This window comes from Macrosteles quadrilineatus, unplaced genomic scaffold, assembly GCF_028750875.1.
Source record: "Macrosteles quadrilineatus isolate MER2022 unplaced genomic scaffold, UCM_ALF_1.0 Scaffold_1__1_contigs__length_201487025, whole genome shotgun sequence".
NCBI classification, from domain to species: Eukaryota; Metazoa; Arthropoda; class Insecta; order Hemiptera; family Cicadellidae; genus Macrosteles; species Macrosteles quadrilineatus.
Genome location: NW_026542594.1, coordinates 21,239,024 through 21,258,876, shown reverse-complemented (window position 1 = coordinate 21,258,876; position 19,853 = coordinate 21,239,024). Strand labels below are relative to the sequence as shown.

Below are 19,853 nucleotides of genomic sequence, written 5' to 3'. Positions count from 1 at the left end.
ACATTTTAAATTCACCCTCTCTCTCTCTATTTAAGAAGCATGTAGTAGCGTGGCTTGTAGGATTGAGTGCAGAGGACACCGAGGCCGTTATCGCGTTGGGCGGACCTGACCGTTGACCCTACACAATCACTGATACAACACATTCACTGACTGACCAACACACCACACTCCACCTCTCCTCTCCAATCTTCACCAGATTTTTATAAATTTTCTCAGTTTTGTACAAAGAGTTTTTTATCGTCAATTTAATTCACAGAAGAAAACTAAACATTCAGTTTCAAGCAAGAAAATTTTTTAAAATTTAGAATTATACGAATTATTTTTTGTTTTCCTATACATTTTTCTACCTCCTATCTAAATTAACCTTTTTCGCAACTCGAGTCTACGCACAGGCCCTGCCTATGTAGACTTTTTCCTTTGTTATAGAAGGTATTTTTTTTTGCACATTTTTCGTTTTATTTCTACAGAATATAATTTTTCTTTTGTTATCCAGTTAGTAATGTTTGCTGTATTATATTTAAGTAAAAAAAATACAATGTAATTATATGTATATAATTTATGGGAAATAAAATATTATTTCATTTCATTTCATTTCATGAAGAATGAGGAATGTTAAGTAAGTAAAGTGTATTTCATTACCTTATTTTTGTGGAAAAAAGGCTGTTGAAATGGCGATTTATTTGGCTAATATATATATATATATATATATATATATATATATATATATATATATATATATATATATATGTGTGTGTGTGTGTGTGTGGGTGTGTGTGTGTGTGTGTGTGTGTGTGTGTATGTGTATGTCTTCATTGAAAGTTTTTATGGATGTTTACATAAAACTCGGCAATTGTGCCTAAATACTTGTGACATTATTTGGAGGTTGTCAATGCGGCACCTAGAGGGTTAAATTCATTATACATGATATTCCTTGTAGCAGCGTCCTTAGTACCCACAAAACCTAATGTTATATTAATGTGGAATAAATCTAACATGTTTAAGGGAATGTTTCAGTGGAAATATGATCGGACAATTGGAAATTCGCTTAGTCTGCAGATTTTCTGCAGCAAGAGTGTTTGTCATTACAGTATAAAAAAAGTAAGCTTTATATCACCTGAATAGAAGGTCCTGGTAGTAAGCGATTTACAGCTAAAATTGGCTTCTCATATCCGTCAGCAGCAACACACTGAGGTAGAAAACAGTCAGATGTTACATTGGGGCAGCCCCCACATGCTCTGGGAAAACAAATCAAAAATATCTCACCAAATGCAATGTATGATAAATAACTAAATAAATAAAAATGCCTTTATTTATCAAGCGTTTCTCAATACAACTGCTATTCAGAACAACTTTCGTCAATAACAATAACTAAACTAACAAATAAACAAATAAATAGAACAATAACAAAACAGAAACAATACAATATAAATAAAACAATAATTAACTATCAGCGTACAATTCTTTTATCTTAACTCTAAAGGATGACAAGGCATATTTTTTGAGGCCAGAAGGGAGGTGGTTGTACAGCTTTGGGCCGAAGTACAAGAAGCTTCTCCTTCCAAACTCAAGCCTCACTCTTGGAAAATGAAGCTGGAGACCTCCATGGCTGGTACTGCGCTGAGAGACATCCTCCCGGAAAGAGAGCCTCTCAAGAAGGTACTGTGGCTCCTGTAGGACAAGAGCCTTGTGCACCATGCAGCACGTCATGATCCTACAAACAGTGTCTACCATTGTCATCCCCGCTACAGCTCTGAATGGAGTGATGTGTTCAAATTTTTTGAGGCAAAAAATGTATCGAATAGCAGAATTTTGGAGTTTTTGCATTCGGTTCATGTCTTCCACAGAGATGCTGTTTCCATAAGCAGGGAGACAATATGTAAACACCTACAGGACTAGTGACTGCATGAGGCGCAGCTTCGCAGATTCTGGCAGCAGACTTCTGAACCTGTACAGCCCTCTCAGCCTCCCTAACGCGCGCTGCGAAGCATGTGTGACATGGTCAGAGAAGGTGAGGCTGCTATCAAGCACAACACCAAGAGTCTTTGACTTGTCACACAAAGTCAAAGATTCCCCGTTGAGCACAACACTCACTCCTGTCTTGCTGAGGGACTGCACCAAGTCACGTGGCGCCGTATGCATCACAGTACACTTGCCAGTATTGAGTTTCAACCCATTTGCCTCTGACCACGAAAGGATTTTTTGTAGGTCAGAGTTAATGAAATCAAGTGAAGCTCTCATCTGGGATGGCTCATAGGACAAGTGCAGCTGTGAGTCATCGGCATACAAATGAACTGTACAATGTTGCACACAGCTAGGAAGGTCTGCCGTGTACAAATTGAACAGAACAGGCCCAAGATAGCTGCCTTGGGTAATTTCTTGGGTTTTGACAAGCGGGGTTGATGTTTCACTCTCTAATTGCGTCACCTGCAGCCTGGAGTCTAAGTATGACCTTATCCATTGCAAAATATTTTTGTCAAAGCCATAATATTTTATTTTGGCCAATAGCATCTCATGGTTCATTGAATCAAATGCCTTTGAATAGTCCAGCATTACTAGAGAACTATATTTACCGTTGTCTTTGGCGTTAATCAAATCAATAAATAAGTTTGTCAGGGCTGTACAAGTGGGTAATATATTTTGTGAGTTTGTGTAGCACACTATTTGTCGTATAGCTACCTTCTCTAATATCTTTGACATGGCTGGTAATATTGAGATTGGCCTTAGGTCTTCTACTATTCTTGCAGCTGTAAGTTTCGGTAATGGCCGGATGATACTCATTTTCCAGGACTTAGGAAACTGTCCATTGTCTAGTGATAGATTTATCAGATGGGTAATTGATTTTATGGCATAAGGACTGACAGTTTTGATCATTTCAATTGAAATTTCATCGCTGCCCACTGCTTTTGGTTTGATCTCATTTATTATGTCCATAACTTCTTTTTCATTGATATTTCTAAAATTGAAGGTATTAGTTACACCATCTTGTTTATTATCAATAAAATATTCCCTAAGCTGTTTATCAATTTCGGACTCAGCTCCCATTTTAACAAAATATTCTTTGATCTCATCAGCTTTTAGGTCATGTGGAATGCTCGAGCTACCCTTTGAGCCTATTACATCATTGCTTTTCAGACACGTCCAAAATTCTTTTGGGTCTTTGGAGGATGATAGTTTATCAGAAAAATATGCCTTCTTTGCACTCCAGATCAGATTATTTAACCTATTTCTAACGCTCTTATATATTTCCCAATTTTGAGCACATCTATCTTTCCAATAACGATTTCTCAGTCTATTTTTCTCTTTTGTTCGACGTTTAATATTTTCATTACGCCAAGGAGCCTTTCTCTTTGTAATCTTTTTGCACACTATTGGCGCATTGTCGTCAAATATATTTCTAATGTTTGACGTAATTAAGGTCTCCACAACATCTATTTCCTGTTCAATCATAATACTGTTCCAGTCTATTGCAGAAATCTCAGTTACAACTCGATTAATGTCAAAATTTCTATAATCTCTATATTTGATGAACTTGGCTTCAGGTTTGTTCCTACTTGTTGCCTACTTAGAATGCAATAAATTAACTTATGATCTGTTATATTAATGCCTCTGTGATCTGATATACTCGCAGCATCCATTATGCCGGACCTCTTGACTTCAGTCAACCTGTCCACAACTATGTGGTCTAACAAAGTGGCTGAAGTTGCTGTTACTCTTGTTGGCTCATTTATTAGTTGTACAGCACATGCTTCTTTCAAGAGTCGGCTGTAATATTGAAATTCATTACTTGATTTCGACATGAGATGAACTTTCAAGTCCGCTAAACATATGACATTGCTCACTTCGACTGCAAGATCCACAAACAAAGAGTGAAACAAGGAAGGAACATTTTTTAATAGGTGCCATTTAAAAATGGTGTTACCGTTGAAAGAATAAATAAAGGAAGCAAGGCAAGACTGTCTCACATTGGGCGGTCGGTGCATGGTGAATGTCACATCTCTTGCTTGGCTGCCAAGTAATTGTTTCCAACTCCATGATGCTGACACAGAGAGCTTGGCATGTAAACCAGCCAGTTTTTAAACACTGACTCTTGTAAATGATTTCATATTGATCCTAGAAGAGGAAACTAAATTTCTTGACAACATTCCACAAAATCTTTCAAGAATAAGTTGCAAACTGCACTGTATAAATACCTCTGCTTGTAGTAACCTAAATAATAATCTTACTAATATTATAAGTGTGAAAATTTGTGTGTTTGTTTGTTTGTTTGTTTTAAGTTCAATCACACATTAACTACTGGTCGGATTGGGCTGAAAATTGGTATGGTGATAGCTCATATTCCCGATTGACATATAGACATATTCTTATCTCAAAAATCCTTTCGTACTCCACCACATTGGCTCTGGAGTTTCATATTTAAAAGGAATTAAAGAATTTTGTCAGCTGCTTCAACTACACATTGTTGGTTCTATGATATTTAATAGCATTAAACAGTTATAAGGTTTACCAACAAGGTGCAGCAATATTATTTTTTGCATTATGACAACAGCTAATTTGAACCAACTATCAACAAAAAGCTGTGATATACACTAGGACATTTACTTTTTTCATTGTTTAGGTGCAGTGGTACGTAGAACATTGTGGCTATGGTAGATGTGCTAATAGCATACCGTAAATTAAAATAACCAAATTTTCTTAAGCCATGTCCTCTCCCATTGTAAACGCAAAGCATAAGCATAGCTGCAATAAGCATTTTATAGTATAGATGATTCTTGTATAGATAACATGGTATGGCTGTTTGAAGCTTTTATTCAAGGTGTGAATTTATAGCATCACTAACTGGCCCGACAGACATCGTCCTGTCCTAATGTAGTTTTATGTCAAATGCTCGTTCATTTTCAAGATAAGCTTGTTCGCATCGCTCAATCACGTCCTGGTTGAAGTTTGTTGGCTAAGCTCACTCACCTTTTGGTTGGAAATTAATACATGTTATTGTATCCCACAGTTTAATGAACATTTTCCTCCAATGCTAAAGTAAAGGCATTTTTTTTTATCAAATTTCTAAATAACGGTTGTATGGATTATAAATTTCCTTACATTAAAACCTTCCCCTGGCACTAAGGAACACAACAAAAACAAGAATCACCCAATTCGGTGCACTCCTTCTCGAGTTATGGAATACCATCAAAAAAGGGATTCATTTTTATTTTTATAGATTATATAAATATATAATCAACAAAGTGGCTGAATGCACTTGCTTAGTTTTAGTTGTAAACTGATGTGTGGCAAATGCTTAGTGTATTATAACTGTGGTTGTTAAATTTCTGATTTTAATGGTTTCTGAGGTTGCATGTTACATGTTTCTAAAGATTGCACATAGCAACTATTTTTGCTATTTTGCCTAAGTGGTGCAATCTACCATCCCCAGGCTTTATCTTAACATAGAATTATAATTGTGATGTTCTGCTGATATCCATAATCTTTAAATAGGTAAAAATACTGCAAGAGTACATTAATACAGGACCATTATGTGTAAATACAGCATGGGGAACTCTTTGGTTCACAAACTAGTTGCTGATTGCAAACTTGGGATGAACGAAATGGGTATTTACACCATTTTCAACTATTAATAGTGCAGAGGCTGTTGTTTTACACTACACACCTACCTTCTTTAAGTGATGAAAACTATAAAGATAAAATTAGAAAAAACTAGACTTTTAAAACCACACTTCTATTTTCAACAACTCATATAAAACTATTATGACAACAACAAAACAAAACCAAACCATATGACAAATAAATTAAATTAAAGTTAATATTCATCATATATACAGACTAGGAGATATAACATCCTCCCACCGAGTAGTATTACTACTCAAACATGAACCTTTTTGGAACTTTGATTTTTCGTCCAGCTTGTGAGACGTGCTCCCACCGTGGCGGTTGATAATTCCAACCTTGGAATCGTGGTTTTCTTCAGAGGAGCTACTCTTGATTTTGCCGACAATAATTGGACTCTTACTTCATCTTCAATTTCAACTCTCAAGTAAATAACTGTAGCATAGGCATCTTATACTTGTGTCGCAAAATGTATGAATACTACAACCATTTGAATCCATAGTCATTTTACCTATCCATCGGGGTATTTTCACTTTTCCAAGAGCGCTTAGCTCATTATACCACAGTATGAATAGTTTACTGATGTCTGAACTTACTTCAGTGTCCCAGTCAATTTTCAAGTCCCACATACTTTGCAGAAGAAGTTTAGGAAACAAAGTAACAGGGCAAAGGATACCAATTGGATCAAAGATATTGTGAGATATGGATAAAATGTCTCTCTTTGTGATTCGAGACACGTCCAAATCTTTAATACAGTTCGTGAGGTTAAAAAACAGAACGTCCTCAATATAGTTCCATTGAACTCCCAAAACATTAGTGACGAACTTGGTATCTCCTTCTTCAATGACGCTCGTGGCATGCCATCCTCCTAAATCAAACTTAGCGGCAGCCATAACTTGTTTCGATTCTTCAACAAAGTGTTTTAGTTCCTCATAAGTATCTACACTGGTCGAAACATTGTCCACGTAAAAACTTTTACTCAGCTTCTTTACCACATTATCATCATACTCCTGAGAAGTCATAGATTTTTGAAGATGCAGATCAATTACTGCCCCTAGAAGAAATGGACTACATTTCACTCCAAAAACAACTCTTTTATGGCGGTAAACAATACTTCGGCTTCTTTCATTGATGTCAAACCATAAAAACCGAAGAAAATCTCTATCTTGTACATTTAACGATATCTGTAAGAAGGCTTTTGCTATATCAGCAATAACTCCAAACTTCCCTTCCCTAAAACGCATCATAACAGAAGGAATCAGTTCAATTAAATTTGGTCCATTTTCAATACAGTCGTTCAATGAGGGTGAAAACTTGGTCTTTGCTGATGCATCAAACACTGGACGAATTCGTGTGGTAATACTACTCTCCTTCACTACAGGTCTATGTGGCAGGTAGTGAAAGTTGTTGTTCAAATCGTCAGAAGGTACAGCTTCAATGATGCCATCACTTAACCACTGTTTAAAAACTGAGTCATAGTCTACGGTAAAATTGTTACCATCCAATTTCTTTACAACTGTTGATAACCTCTTTTCGGCTAACTCTCTGTTACTAGGCAAAGGAGGATGACAATCAACCCAGGGCAAACTTACTTCATATCGACCTTCTTCATTTATAGTGGTAGTTTTTATAAAATGATTTTTAACTGCCAAAGCCTTTTGCTCTTTGGAAACTGATTCACTTGTATCAGTAATGCCTATAGTGTCTAATCTCCACAGTTCCGATATGTCAGCATCATTAATAAACATTGATGTTACAACAGTGGAGAGTGTAGTTGAACCTGTACTACCACTAATTATAGCCTTACCCATCAGTGTCCATCCCAGAAGAGTTTCCATAGCCACTAGTCCAGATTTCAGTTGAATCATATTTCCCGTGAATAGTTTACCCGCTATATCCGCTCCAATCAAAATACCAATTGGTAGCTTGGTCTCATGTATGTCAGTCAGAGAAACATTTTTCTCTATAAGTTCCTGTATCCAGGCACCTTCGGTAGGTAACTGGTGGAATTTCCCCACATATGGTAGTTTGACTCAATACCTCAAAGTTGCAGTTGTAACTGTAATCTTGACTGGTTAGAAACACACGATGTCTGTTATGAATTACTTCACCAGATTTGACATTACCAAAAAGAGAGTGTATGATTGTTTCTTCTCCTAAGCTTTCGTAATTCATTTTTTCAGCCAAGTCCTTTAAAATGTAAGAACGCTGTGAACCAGAATCAAAAAGAATGCGAACAGTCTCAAATTGATTACTACCTGGGGTTCTTAATCTTGCCTTTACTGTTTGCAGAAACACTTTCACTCTGCTACTTGATTTATTGGCCAAAGCGGTATCTTCCACTACTGTCATTTCTTTAGATACCTTATCAACACATTTGCTTACACACTCATTCACTACTTCTTTGGAATGAATACTAGGACACATTATAGGATAATGTTTCCTTTTACAATTAGAACATGACAAATGAGTTCTACAATCCTTAATACGGTGACCAGGCTGCAAGCAAAGGAAACAGCACCTCTTTTCCTTTAAAGTGGACACCTTATCAGACAATGGCAATTTCTGAGCAGCAAAACAGTTACTACTCTTATGATTCTTATCACAAAAGACACACTTTGTATAAGAGTTTTGAGTTTTACCAGAGGATATGAGGCATGAAGCTGTTGGTATGTCTATCTTACCTGATTGAGTTTGAGATGGCCTTTTAAAAGATTTCTCCTTCCCAGAGCTACTTATCCCAAAACCTGCCATGGCTAGACCGATTCTCTGTTCCCCTTCAACTTCAGACAGCATAAACTTCATTAAATTGTTGAGTCTTTCCTGAGGGTCTGTTCCTACTTTCAAAGGGCTTCTTTGCCAGGCCCTTAAGAGATCTTCAGGCATACAACTTTCAACTAACGGGTATAACATGGAGGAACATTTATCTGTTGTAACTCCCAAGGTATCTAATGCACGCATATGAGACTCAAGTTTGTCATATAAACTTTGTAAGTTCATTGTGTTTTTGCCTCCTAGAGCATTTTGTAAAACAATTTTTAAGAGTTCCCTGACATAAACCTCTACCAATAGGTCATCTTTACCAAATCTGGCTTTCAAACATTCAATTGCTTTTGGATAGTTTGCACCAGTCGGAGGAAAACTCTGAACTACATCAAAAGCTCTTGATCCGGTAACTATGGATTGCAATAAATATTGAAACTTATCCTCTGAATCAATGTCTGAGTCACTATGAATTTTGCTAAACTGACTCCAGAAAGGTAGCCAATTGATCAATTCTCCATCAAACTTTTTGATCTCTATTTTAGGGAGCTTAAATTTCTTCTTACTAGCATTGTTACAGCAAGATCCAGAATGAGCACTAACTACATCGTTACTTTGTTGTAGTAAATTCTGGACTCTTAATTTTACAGCTTCAAACAAAGCTAAATATTCTCCAGCTTTGATTGTTTCAGCTAACAGCTCATCTTCAGAAACATTATCATTATTCAATAACAAATCAAAGATCTGAGAATTCAAAACCTGGAGTTCATCAACCTTTATCTCCAAAAGCTTTAGAGTGGTTTGAATTTCAATTTTGTCTGTGGTTTCATTTTCAACTAAACTGTTTAGTTTGCTCAATGTTTTAGAAAAATAAGCCCTATATACTGTTCTATTTTTCTTTAGATTTTCCATCATAGAGATAGGTGAAAAAACAAGTCCTGTCACGGTCGCCAAATGTTGTTTTACACTACACACCTACCTTCTTTAAGTGATGAAAACTATAAAGATAAAATTAGAAAAAACTAGACTTTTAAAACCACACTTCTATTTTCAACAACTCATATAAAACTATTATGACAACAACAAAACAAAACCAAACCATATGACAAATAAATTAAACCAAAGTTAATATTCATCATATATACAGACTAGGAGATATAACAGAGGCTATAATTAATATCTTTAATGTTGAATTTTTACTGATATTTTGAACACATGTGACGCATAACTTAGCGGCACGCTATATTTTATATAGTGTGTGCATTTCGCGAATACGGGCCCAACTCGTTGCCTGCCGCGATTGCATCAACGTCTCTCCCCACCTCCCCACCTACGTCGACTCCTCTCCTCCTTCTTGCTCAACTATCTGTCGTCGAGGAAAGAAGGAGAATTTCCAGGCCTTCTCTGTCATCTTATGGATAAGTCATTTAGTATAATTATGTAGGACTATAAGTACAAATTATGTGCGGGGAGCCCTTCTGGCTCGCCCGACAATTGAAATGTAGGAAATTAGAACCTAGCTGGGTTGACTGCCTTCTGCAGCCAACCTTCTCAAACCTGAAAACTCAATCACATGTTCCCAGAATGTAACTTAATAGTTATCAATCAAATTCATACATATTTCCCATTCAGTATTCAACTTACATATTATTTCATTCACTCATCAATATTAGTAAGTAATTGTCCATGTTCAGTTCATAGTTGGAAGGATAGGTCTACAGTTAAATAGTTAGTTAAATTAGTGTAACAGCTGCCTAGACAGGTATTGTGATCTGGGTAAAAATCTCCGCCCCTCTGGTCCCCAGCAATGTTCCTAATTTTATTGGTAGCAGTTTCAGCACACTTAAACTAAGTTTGGTCCAGACACAGCTTTTCCTAACCTATTAGCATTACCCTGTTTATTCCCTCCTGATTCCCCAAATTCCCACCAATATCCCACCATCATATCATATCATCACCATTTTAACCTAACCTCCCCCCCCCCACATCACTTCATCATTCAATGCCCCCCGGCTACACACAAAACACCTCGACCTAATCCTGGGATTCTATGCTCACAATTAGTTTTTATTTGCATAGTAAAAAAGCTATGCTGGAGCTTGGTAAAATTTAATCACCTGTTCAAAGTATTGTAGGGTTCAATCATCCAGACGTAGTAGCAAAGTCTGGGATCATTGGGTTGGCATTCTCTGGTACAAAGCCAGCCATCATCAAACCTCATGTCATCGTACTTCCCTGACATGATGTCGTCTGGTTGTGTCTTAACGTCTCCCGACATCATCTTCTTTTGATTTGACCGTGTTGCTGTAATAAAAGATGCATAGGTACAAAGATACATAGATATTGAATGAATTCTATGATTGCATCTTGTTCTGATTAAGATTAGTCAAAATTTGATCACACAAGCATACTTCTAATTTTATGCAATTTCCTTATCATTAGATACAGCACCGAAAACTGGGGTTGTTTTGTTGTTTAATTTATGATAATTACTTGTAAAGGATAAGGTAAAATTTATTAAATCAACAACAAATCACTACACATAGTAGTAGGGGTTTGTTCCTATTATTTGCTCAATGATCAAAAATGTGAAAGTTTGTTTGTTTGAAGTTCAATCATGCATTACAATTGCGACCTGATGCCAGGTAATATAAAACCAATATTAGTCATTATTACAGTTACGGAATTACTACAATGAATTTAAAGATATAGACAATAGACATATTCTTATCTCAAAAATCCTTTCGGGCTCTGCCCCAGTGGCTCTGGAGTTTCTCATGTTAACCTTATGAGTATCTATATATTTAATTCCGTAAGCAAATCGTTCCCGACAAAATATTTCGAGCTAGGAAAAAGGTAACATTGATGTTGAGGATTAATTTTAAAGCTTAAGGTCCAAGTACGGTGGGTAAAATATCAGAACTGTCAAAAATTACCCCAACTCTGCCCCACAGACCACCAAAGATCCAGTCATTTTCTAATGGAAGTACTGTTACAGTGTTTCTATAAGCTATTTCAAATATACCAGCTGATGTAAACATATATTTTGTTTATTGATTTTAGTGTTCTATGTTTGACTATTAACACTATTACCGAATAAAACTGACGCTAACCAAAACCCTCGGTCTGTGAGACCCCATTTGAAAATAATGGACCCCACTTAGAAACACACAAACCGAAACCCTGGGCCTGTGAGACCACCCTTTAAAATACACTAACGCTGGGCTTCTTAGAGCGGTATGTTATGAACAACCTGTCAAGGTCAGGGCACCCACGCAAAATGATCAAACATTATAGGTAGGGGAGAAAAAGGGGGGAAGGTATTGGGGGAATGGAATCCCCCAAGTAAACAGTGTTGCCAACATACGTTTGGGAAAATTCCCGTGGGCCTGTCAGACCAGGGTTTCTGTAAAAGTGTTAAAAAAACTTCAGTATCCAAATGTCGATGGTTCTATTTTTAACCAACTTCCCCACTACCAACAAAAGGAGGAGGTTCTCAATTTGTCTGTGGCGATGTTTTTTTTTCTATGTATGTTCACCAATTTCTCTGTGATTCTTTTACCGATCAGCGTGGTTCCACCACCAAAATAACCAGGAGAGTTTCTATTATTTGGTACCATATATAGCATTATGTTTAAGAAAAATATTTGTTTGGTGAAAAATGCTGAAAACCTCAAATAATCAACATTTATTTTGTTTATATTGTTGCAGAGAAGGCAATAAATAATAATAACATTCCTACAGCTGTTAGTTTTTTTTTTTTTAAGTATTTATTCACAATCTATTCTATTCTAGAATAATAAGTAAATTTGATAACCATTTTAACATGGGTTAGTTACACTCCATCAAGTGCACTAACATACAAAAACTTTTAAAAAGTTCAACTAAAAACGATTTGGAAGGTCTATTGGATTAACTCTTTTGAGCCTATATGTAGCTTCACTATTGTCGAGGAGGTTAACTGCCAGGAAATTTGGATGGGTTTCTAATTTTCTTTGGTATTTTTCACTTCGTTTCTTTATTTCTTCTTTAACATAGGGTAATTTTGTATCTTGATGAATTACTTTATTTGTGACAAACCAAGGTGCTTGTAAAATTTTTCTCAGTGTTTTCGATTGAAACCTTTGAACTATTTCTATGTTTGAGTTGGAAGTGGTTCCCCAGAGTTGGATACCGTAGGTCCAAATAGGTTTCAATATAATTTTGTATAAAAGTAATTTATTTTCAACAGATAATTTTGAATTTCGACCAATGAGCCAATTTAGTTTGTTTGTTTTTAAATTTAAATGAAGTCGTTTGTTCCAAATGTGTGAATGCCATGTAAGCCGTCTGTCGAGATGCATACCAAGGTACTTAACTTCGTTGGATTGTGGAAGCATGACATTATTTAATGTTACTGGGGGACAAGTTCTTGTAGACATAGTAAATGTAACTTGAACAGATTTTGTTTCATTTACTTTAATTTTCCAATTCTGTAGCCACTGAGACAAATCGTCTAATGCAGCCTGAAGGTTTGATGATGCCAGAATAGGATCCTGATTTGATGATAAAAAAGCAGTGTCGTCTGCAAATGTTGCAACCGTAATACCCTGAGTACTTGGAAGGTCATAAGTGAACAAAATATACAAAATAGGCCCAAGAACACTGCCTTGTGGTACACCTGATTCAATTTCATGCACATCTGTAACTATATCTTGATATTTAATTTGAAAAAAGCGTTCGGACAAATACGATTTCAACACTCCATAGTATGTATGGGGCAGCAAAGTTTTAATTTTGAACAATAATCCTGTGTGCCAGACTTTATCAAACGCCTGGGCTACGTCCAAAAAAGCAGATGAACAAAAACGTTTATTTTCAAGATCTTCCTTGATTACATTAACTATTCTATGCACTTGCTCAATGGTGGAATGCCTTCGGCGGAATCCAAACTGATGGGAAGGCAACAATTCTTTTTCGTCAATTATAATTTGAAGTCTTTTTAAGAAAAGTTTTTCAAAAACTTTAGAAACCACAGGAAGAAGAGATATAGGCCGATACGAGGATGCTTGATTTAAAGGTTTACCAGGTTTCGGAATAACAACAATTTGTGAAACCTTCCACTGTATTGGGAAGTATTCAAGGCGTAAAACTGCATTGAAAAGTACTGTGAGGAAAACTATTCCTTTTCTAGGAAGCTCTTTCAACACTTTACCTGTTATCAGATCATAACCGGGGGCTTTTTTGCCGTTTAAATCGTCTTTTATTACTTTAGCTACTTCAGATGGTGTGAACAATTTTATTGGTAAATCAAGTTGATTTGGAGAATCGAGGAATTGCAAAATTTCTTGCTCAACATTTGAATTAATATTATATGGCTTGAACACTTCCTTGAAGTATGAAGCAAATACATCTGCTTTCTCGATGTTGTTTTTGGCCCAAGAACCGTCTTCTTTTAGAATAGGTGGAATGCAAATTTGTGGACGTTTTAAGTTTTTTGTAACTTTCCAAAGGGAGTAGTCACTAGCTTCAGATGGAGAAAGGTTTGAAGTGAAATCTTGAAATCTGTCATTGTTTAATTTAAACAGTAACCTTTTTAGTTGTTGAGTGGCCCTGTTTAGATTTCTTTTATCCGTCTGGTCTCTAGAGTTTTGCCATATTCTACGGAGTCGGCGTTTTTCGGCAATTTTCCTATTAATTTCAATTGGATAGTGTATTCCTGATTTTAAATTATGTTTATTCTGGTCTGGAGTTGCTCTCCAAGCGGAGTCTTGAACTGTTTTGTTGAAATGTTCAACAGCAAGATTCAAATCTTCTTCGCTCTTCAAACACACAGAAATCTTTAAATAGTTAAAACCATTTAAATGAAGCTACAGACAGTTTCTTCATGAAACAGTTGCTTCATATTGATTAATTTCTTGCCATGGAGCCTAAATAAGTTACATTGGGAAAATGCACTTTGTTTTGGTTACTATAAAAAAGGTATTTCAACGTTTGACCTGATTTGTGTATGATTCTGTTTTGAGTATTGAATGTTCTGACTTATAAAAACATAGTGAATAGCTGTATGATATTGACCGTTTAAGGTGTATTGTGAAAACCAAAGTATTCGTAAAAGAGGTCCAAATATAAATTAGATGCAATTATTCCTTAAACGACATAAGAGGTGTGAGATTGCATAATCGTCAATCGTCTTAAAAGTGTTAAATATTTTAATTACCAAACATGCATTTGAAGATGTGAAATGTTTATTAATATTCTTCACTGTCAATAATATTATGCCTGCTTCGGAAATGGGAAGCTGATTTGCAATTTCGACAACATCTTGAGCAAAAAAAACCACCTACCCCTTACACCACTTTTAGCTGAACCAATCTTTCATATTCATATTTTTCAAAGGTAATATAGGCCTACGTTATAACAACCAATTTTCTACTTTTAAGAGATTTTTTAGTGCTGGTGGCTGAGGAATAACTTTCTTATTGTTCCAAAAGGCATGAGACCTTACTGTATTTCGTTTTATAATGTAGAAGTACACTAATTGCAGGAAACGATGATGTCTGGCATTTCAATGTCTAAGGAAAGACATTTAGTTTTTCATTAGGCCTAATGTAATGGACAACTCTTTGTTTTTTTAAGGAATATCCAAAAATGTTAATTTTTATACCCATTGATTATGTAACCTGAACAGGTGACTCAAGCAGTTTAAAAATAATGATTGTTCTGTGGCACTTTTGATTGTTTCAAACAGTTTTGCTTATCAAAAAACTTCAAGTAATTAATATATAACAAATTATACAGTTACTAAAAATCATTAAATAATTTTTTTTTAATACAACCGACTATGCTCTAAAAAGAATGAAATAATTTCAATAAAGTAAACTTTTGTATTAGTCAAGCTCACGTATTTCAAGTCGATTCTAACTGCAAAAATATGAATAAAATAAATTATATTGAGAGTGTATTTTGAAAATCAATAAATTGTAGCTGGATAACATAAATATATAAAAAAAACATACTGAACTGTTTTGTTTCTATATATCAAAGGAAGTATCGTATTTTCTTGTATTTTATATTTACTTCAGAATGATTGCATAATGAAAATAACACACACAAATGTTCTATATGAATAGGAAAATAATTTATTTTGATATTATGATAGGGAAAAGAAGCTAGTTTAAAACTAAAACGTTACTTTTCCAAGTTAGAAATATGTAAGTACATTATAATCTTTTTAAAGATACTCGTTAATACCACTGTAAGATTATAATCACCTTTAGTTATATATAGTCACCTGCAATGTGGACATCCTCTTTAAATTTTTTATCAAAAATCATCATAGAGCCGCGCGCCGACTTAAGATACGTGAGCTTGACTAATACAAAAGTTTACTTTATTGAAATTATTTCATTCTTTTTAGAGCATTTGAAGTCGGTTGTATTTTTTTACAAAAATAAATTATTGTTTGGAATGGTAATGCAAAGTTGAAATGTATCATGTTAGGGGAAGGCCACATCTACGAAGGAAAGTATTTAGGACTGTAAAATTGTGGACTCCATGAGAATGTATACATTCTCATCAAGCTTGTTAAGTTTTGATGAGGTTATGTTGGTGTTTCAAGCAGTGGATATACTCTTTAATTCTGTGCCCATTTTTCAACATACAGATGCTTTAACAAGCTTAATACAGTGGTGTTCATTGGATCAACAGTAAGATTCCACCAAATAGCTTTAATTTTATCATAAAGTTTTGAAGACTATTTTATTTTTAACATAATAATACTTGTTTAAGAATGTTGAAGAGTTTTAACCTATAAAGAGCATCTGTTAGATTTTCATTTTTTGCTATTAAAATAATTCTCCAGTCTTGCCAAAGTTTTCTTTGCTTATAAAATTTCAGTTATGAAGCACAGAGTGGTTAATTTTTGAACAAACTCTACATATAACAAATTTTTATAAATCACAGACTAGGTCTCAACAAAGCTTGCAATGACAACAATGACCAACTACATAATCTGAATAAGTATTGTTGTAACTGACAACCCCTCTAGGGTAAGGAGCGGTGGCTCACTTGGTTGAGTAACAGACTGGTAAACTGAAGGACCCTGGTTCGAAACCTGGTACAGGACTAAACTTTTTATCTTCAAATTACAAACATAAAAAAAAATAATATTTAGATCTAACTAACCTTTTTGCTATGGCTAAATACCCTTGTGGTATTTGTGGAGTAAATCTGAAATTTTCTGCCATTTTATGTACTGGAAATTGCAAAAAATGGTTTCATTTTAGATGTCAAAATCTAAGTGTTTTAGAAGTAAAAGATATGGAAAGGAATAACAGTATAGGGGTGTGGAAATGTTCAGTTTGCAGAGAAGGTGAGGAAACAAAAGATTATAATAACAAAACTGCAATATCTGGCAGTGTGATTGACATTAATGAAAGTACTAGTGAGCTGAATTGTTCCTAAATAGCAGAAGAAATTAACACATCTATTCTTAATGAAAATGAAGAACTGAAGAAAGAACTGTATGAAGCAAAAAATAAAAGCTCTTTTTATGTTCTGGAGTTGGAAGATAAAGTTAAAGAAAATGAAGAGGTTATTAAATCGCTTAAAAAACAGGTTGAAGATAATGAAAATGAACTTTTAGATAGGGTAAGACATTTGGAGCATCAACTCAAAAAAGAAAAATAGGCTAAGGGTATGCTAGTTTTACATTATGAAGAGGACATTAGAGCCAACACTTGTATGAAAGACTCAGAAGCACACAATAAATGTAACAGGTGTGATGTCTACAAACAAGAAACAAAAAAAATGGCGGAGACTATAAGGACACTAGAGACAGTCATACAAATATTAGAAAGAGAAAAAAAGCAACCACGAAACATGGAAACTAATGAAGATGAAACTGGTAAATCTATATGTCTTAATTGTTTCCCCCCTCTTGAAAGAACATCTGATCAGCAAAAGCTTGTCTCTAATGAATGGCACACCGTACCAACTACTAGTAGAGGTAAAACTAATAGTATAAAGGTCAATGCAACAAATATTACATCTACAAATAGTTTTGAAGTTTTACAAGATGTTGAAACGGAAAAATCTCAGGATGAAGAAGAATGCCCAACAACAAAAAATAATAAGGGTCTAAAAGGGAATGGTAGAGTAAAATCAAAAAATAAATTGAAGACAGCACGTGTTGGACATAAAAACAACCAAGATACGTGTGCTAAAAAACACAAAATGCTTATATGTGCAGATAGTCACGGACGGGGCCTATCTTATCATATAAATCGTTTTTCAAAATCTTACGAGGCTGTTGGATTTATAAGACCGGGAGGTCAAGCAGAATCTATCCTAAATAGGAAAAACATTGAGGGAGAGAAATTGGGCCCTGAAGATGTTTTGGTAATTGCTTGTGGCTCGAATGATATTGCTCGGAATGAAGCGGAAAGAATGACCACCCTTGTAAAAGACACCCTGCATAAATATGAGAGCTCCATAATAGTTTTAGTTGATTTGCCACATAGGCATGACTTAAAAGAATGGTCATGTGTAAAATAAAGAAATAAGAAAATCTAATAAGACACTAAAAGACTTAAGTCAGAGTTTTCCAAATGTGTCTTTGGTCAATATTAGCGTAGCTGAAAGACATCTGCACACTCGCCATGGGATGCATTTAAATAATAAGGGGAAGCAGTGGCTGGCCAAAAATATCTGTGATGCTCTTGAAAGAAAAACTGATACGGAAGTGCCCAGTTTGTCTGTTAGTCTTGATAACAGCTTGATGTTAGCTTCAGCTTCACAACTATCTTTGGCTTCAAAGGAGTGTCACAGTGAATTACAACATCGGGAGTCACTTGATGAGGGTAATGCTGAAACAACGTCTATGGTAAGGCCGAGTCCACAACTGAGGAGAGATGAAGATGATACATTATCGGAAAACCTCTCTGCTGTACATCCAGTTTTACCACCATAGGCTCACTTAAGAAGGTCCACATCAACAAGGAACATTTAAAACTCTTTTTTATTAATATCCAGGGTTTACAAAATAAAATAGAAGAAGTAGAAATCTTACAACATACAATAAATTATTCAATCATTTGTGTTGCTGAACACTGGTTAAAGTCTGAAGAAATTGACTTTTGCGTGCCCAATGGACTTGCACTAGGAAACAGCTTTTGTCGTGGGCAGCATATTCACGGTGGTGTGTGTATTTTTCTTGATGATCAGTTAAAGTTCAGGAAAATTGAATTGAATAAGTTTTCTATTGAGGTGGATTTCGAGGTCACGGGTATTGAGCTCATTGACTTTAAATTGATTATTGTTTCCCTGTATAGGTCACCTAATGGCTGCCCTGAAGTATTTTTGCAATCTTTAGAGAGTGTCTTAAAATATTTGATTACACTTAATAAATAATCATATGCGGGGATGTTAATGCAGAATTTGATGTGACAACTCAAAAACAAACAGTTGGAAAATTCTTGAATACTCTTGGACAATTCAGTATTTATTGTGCCAACGATAAACCAACAAGAGGTAAATCCTGCTTGGATAATGTAATGACTAATTTATACACACAAGACTATAAGTGTGAAGTTAAAAGTGTGGATTTTTCTGATCATGATGGTTTGCATTTTGAAATACATACCGGTAAAGACAGTTCACCATCAATTAATACTTCTAACACGACAATGGAGTTTAAAACTAGGCCAGTAACACAAAACAAAATTTTTAAGTTTAAAACATTGTTAGCAATGGAAGTTTAGTAAATTAAAACATAATTAACACAACTGAATTTATTGAACTCACAAATCAGACTAAACTAAAAAGTAAACAAAACATAATAATGTAAACAGTCATCTGACAGATGTTATAAATAAAACATATGGACTTATTTCTTGATACATAACACTCCTCCCCCCGTTAGGTAGTCCTTCAGATATGCCGGTGGTCGACGGATACGAACAGGTCGAGGACTCATGCTCATTGAAGTGTTTTGGGAGTTTGATCTAGGGACACGTGACCAAACAGGTTGTGGACTCGTGCTCATGCTAGTGGAGTCTTGAATTAAACCAGAAACGTTGAAACCAGCATCTTCTTGATGAGGGTTAATTGAACCTTCTATACCACTAAAGGAATTGCGAGATTGTTGCATCACTGATGGTCGCATTGGTTGTACGTCTGGTGTTCTCATCATAATAGGATTGCGAACCATTGATGGTGGTTGCACTGGAGTGATATGATGTGCTTCTGGTGTTCTCATTTGAATAGGATTCTGGAGTAGTGGGTGGAATGGTGGGTTTACTGGAGATTCAGGATTATCCAAGTGTGAGTTAGTAGATGCTTTTGATGTTTCTGAGCGAGGTCTCAATTGGTCAATATGACGTCGTATTTCAATGCCTTCTTTTGTTATCAAATAGGATAAGTAAATAGGATAAGCTCAGTGGCCCGGTTATTCTAGTGACTTTAGCAGGAATCCACTTTGGTCCTCGCTGATT

At 35.3% G+C, this 19,853-nt stretch overlaps 1 protein-coding gene across 7 annotated transcripts in view; it reads right to left on the bottom strand.

The window, feature by feature from the left end:
• LOC129004903 (uncharacterized) overlaps window positions 1–19,853 on the bottom strand; it is a 187,405-nt gene that overhangs the window by 79,360 nt on the left and 88,192 nt on the right. For all 7 annotated transcript variants that reach the window (XM_054433602.1, XM_054433612.1, XM_054433619.1 and 4 more), the window contains 2 exons: window positions 10,497–10,683; window positions 1,115–1,235 (listed from right to left, as the gene is read on the bottom strand). In XM_054433602.1, the coding sequence (XP_054289577.1) occupies window positions 1,115–1,235; window positions 10,497–10,683 (308 nt within the window). The remainder of the gene's footprint in view (window positions 1–1,114; window positions 1,236–10,496; window positions 10,684–19,853) is intronic.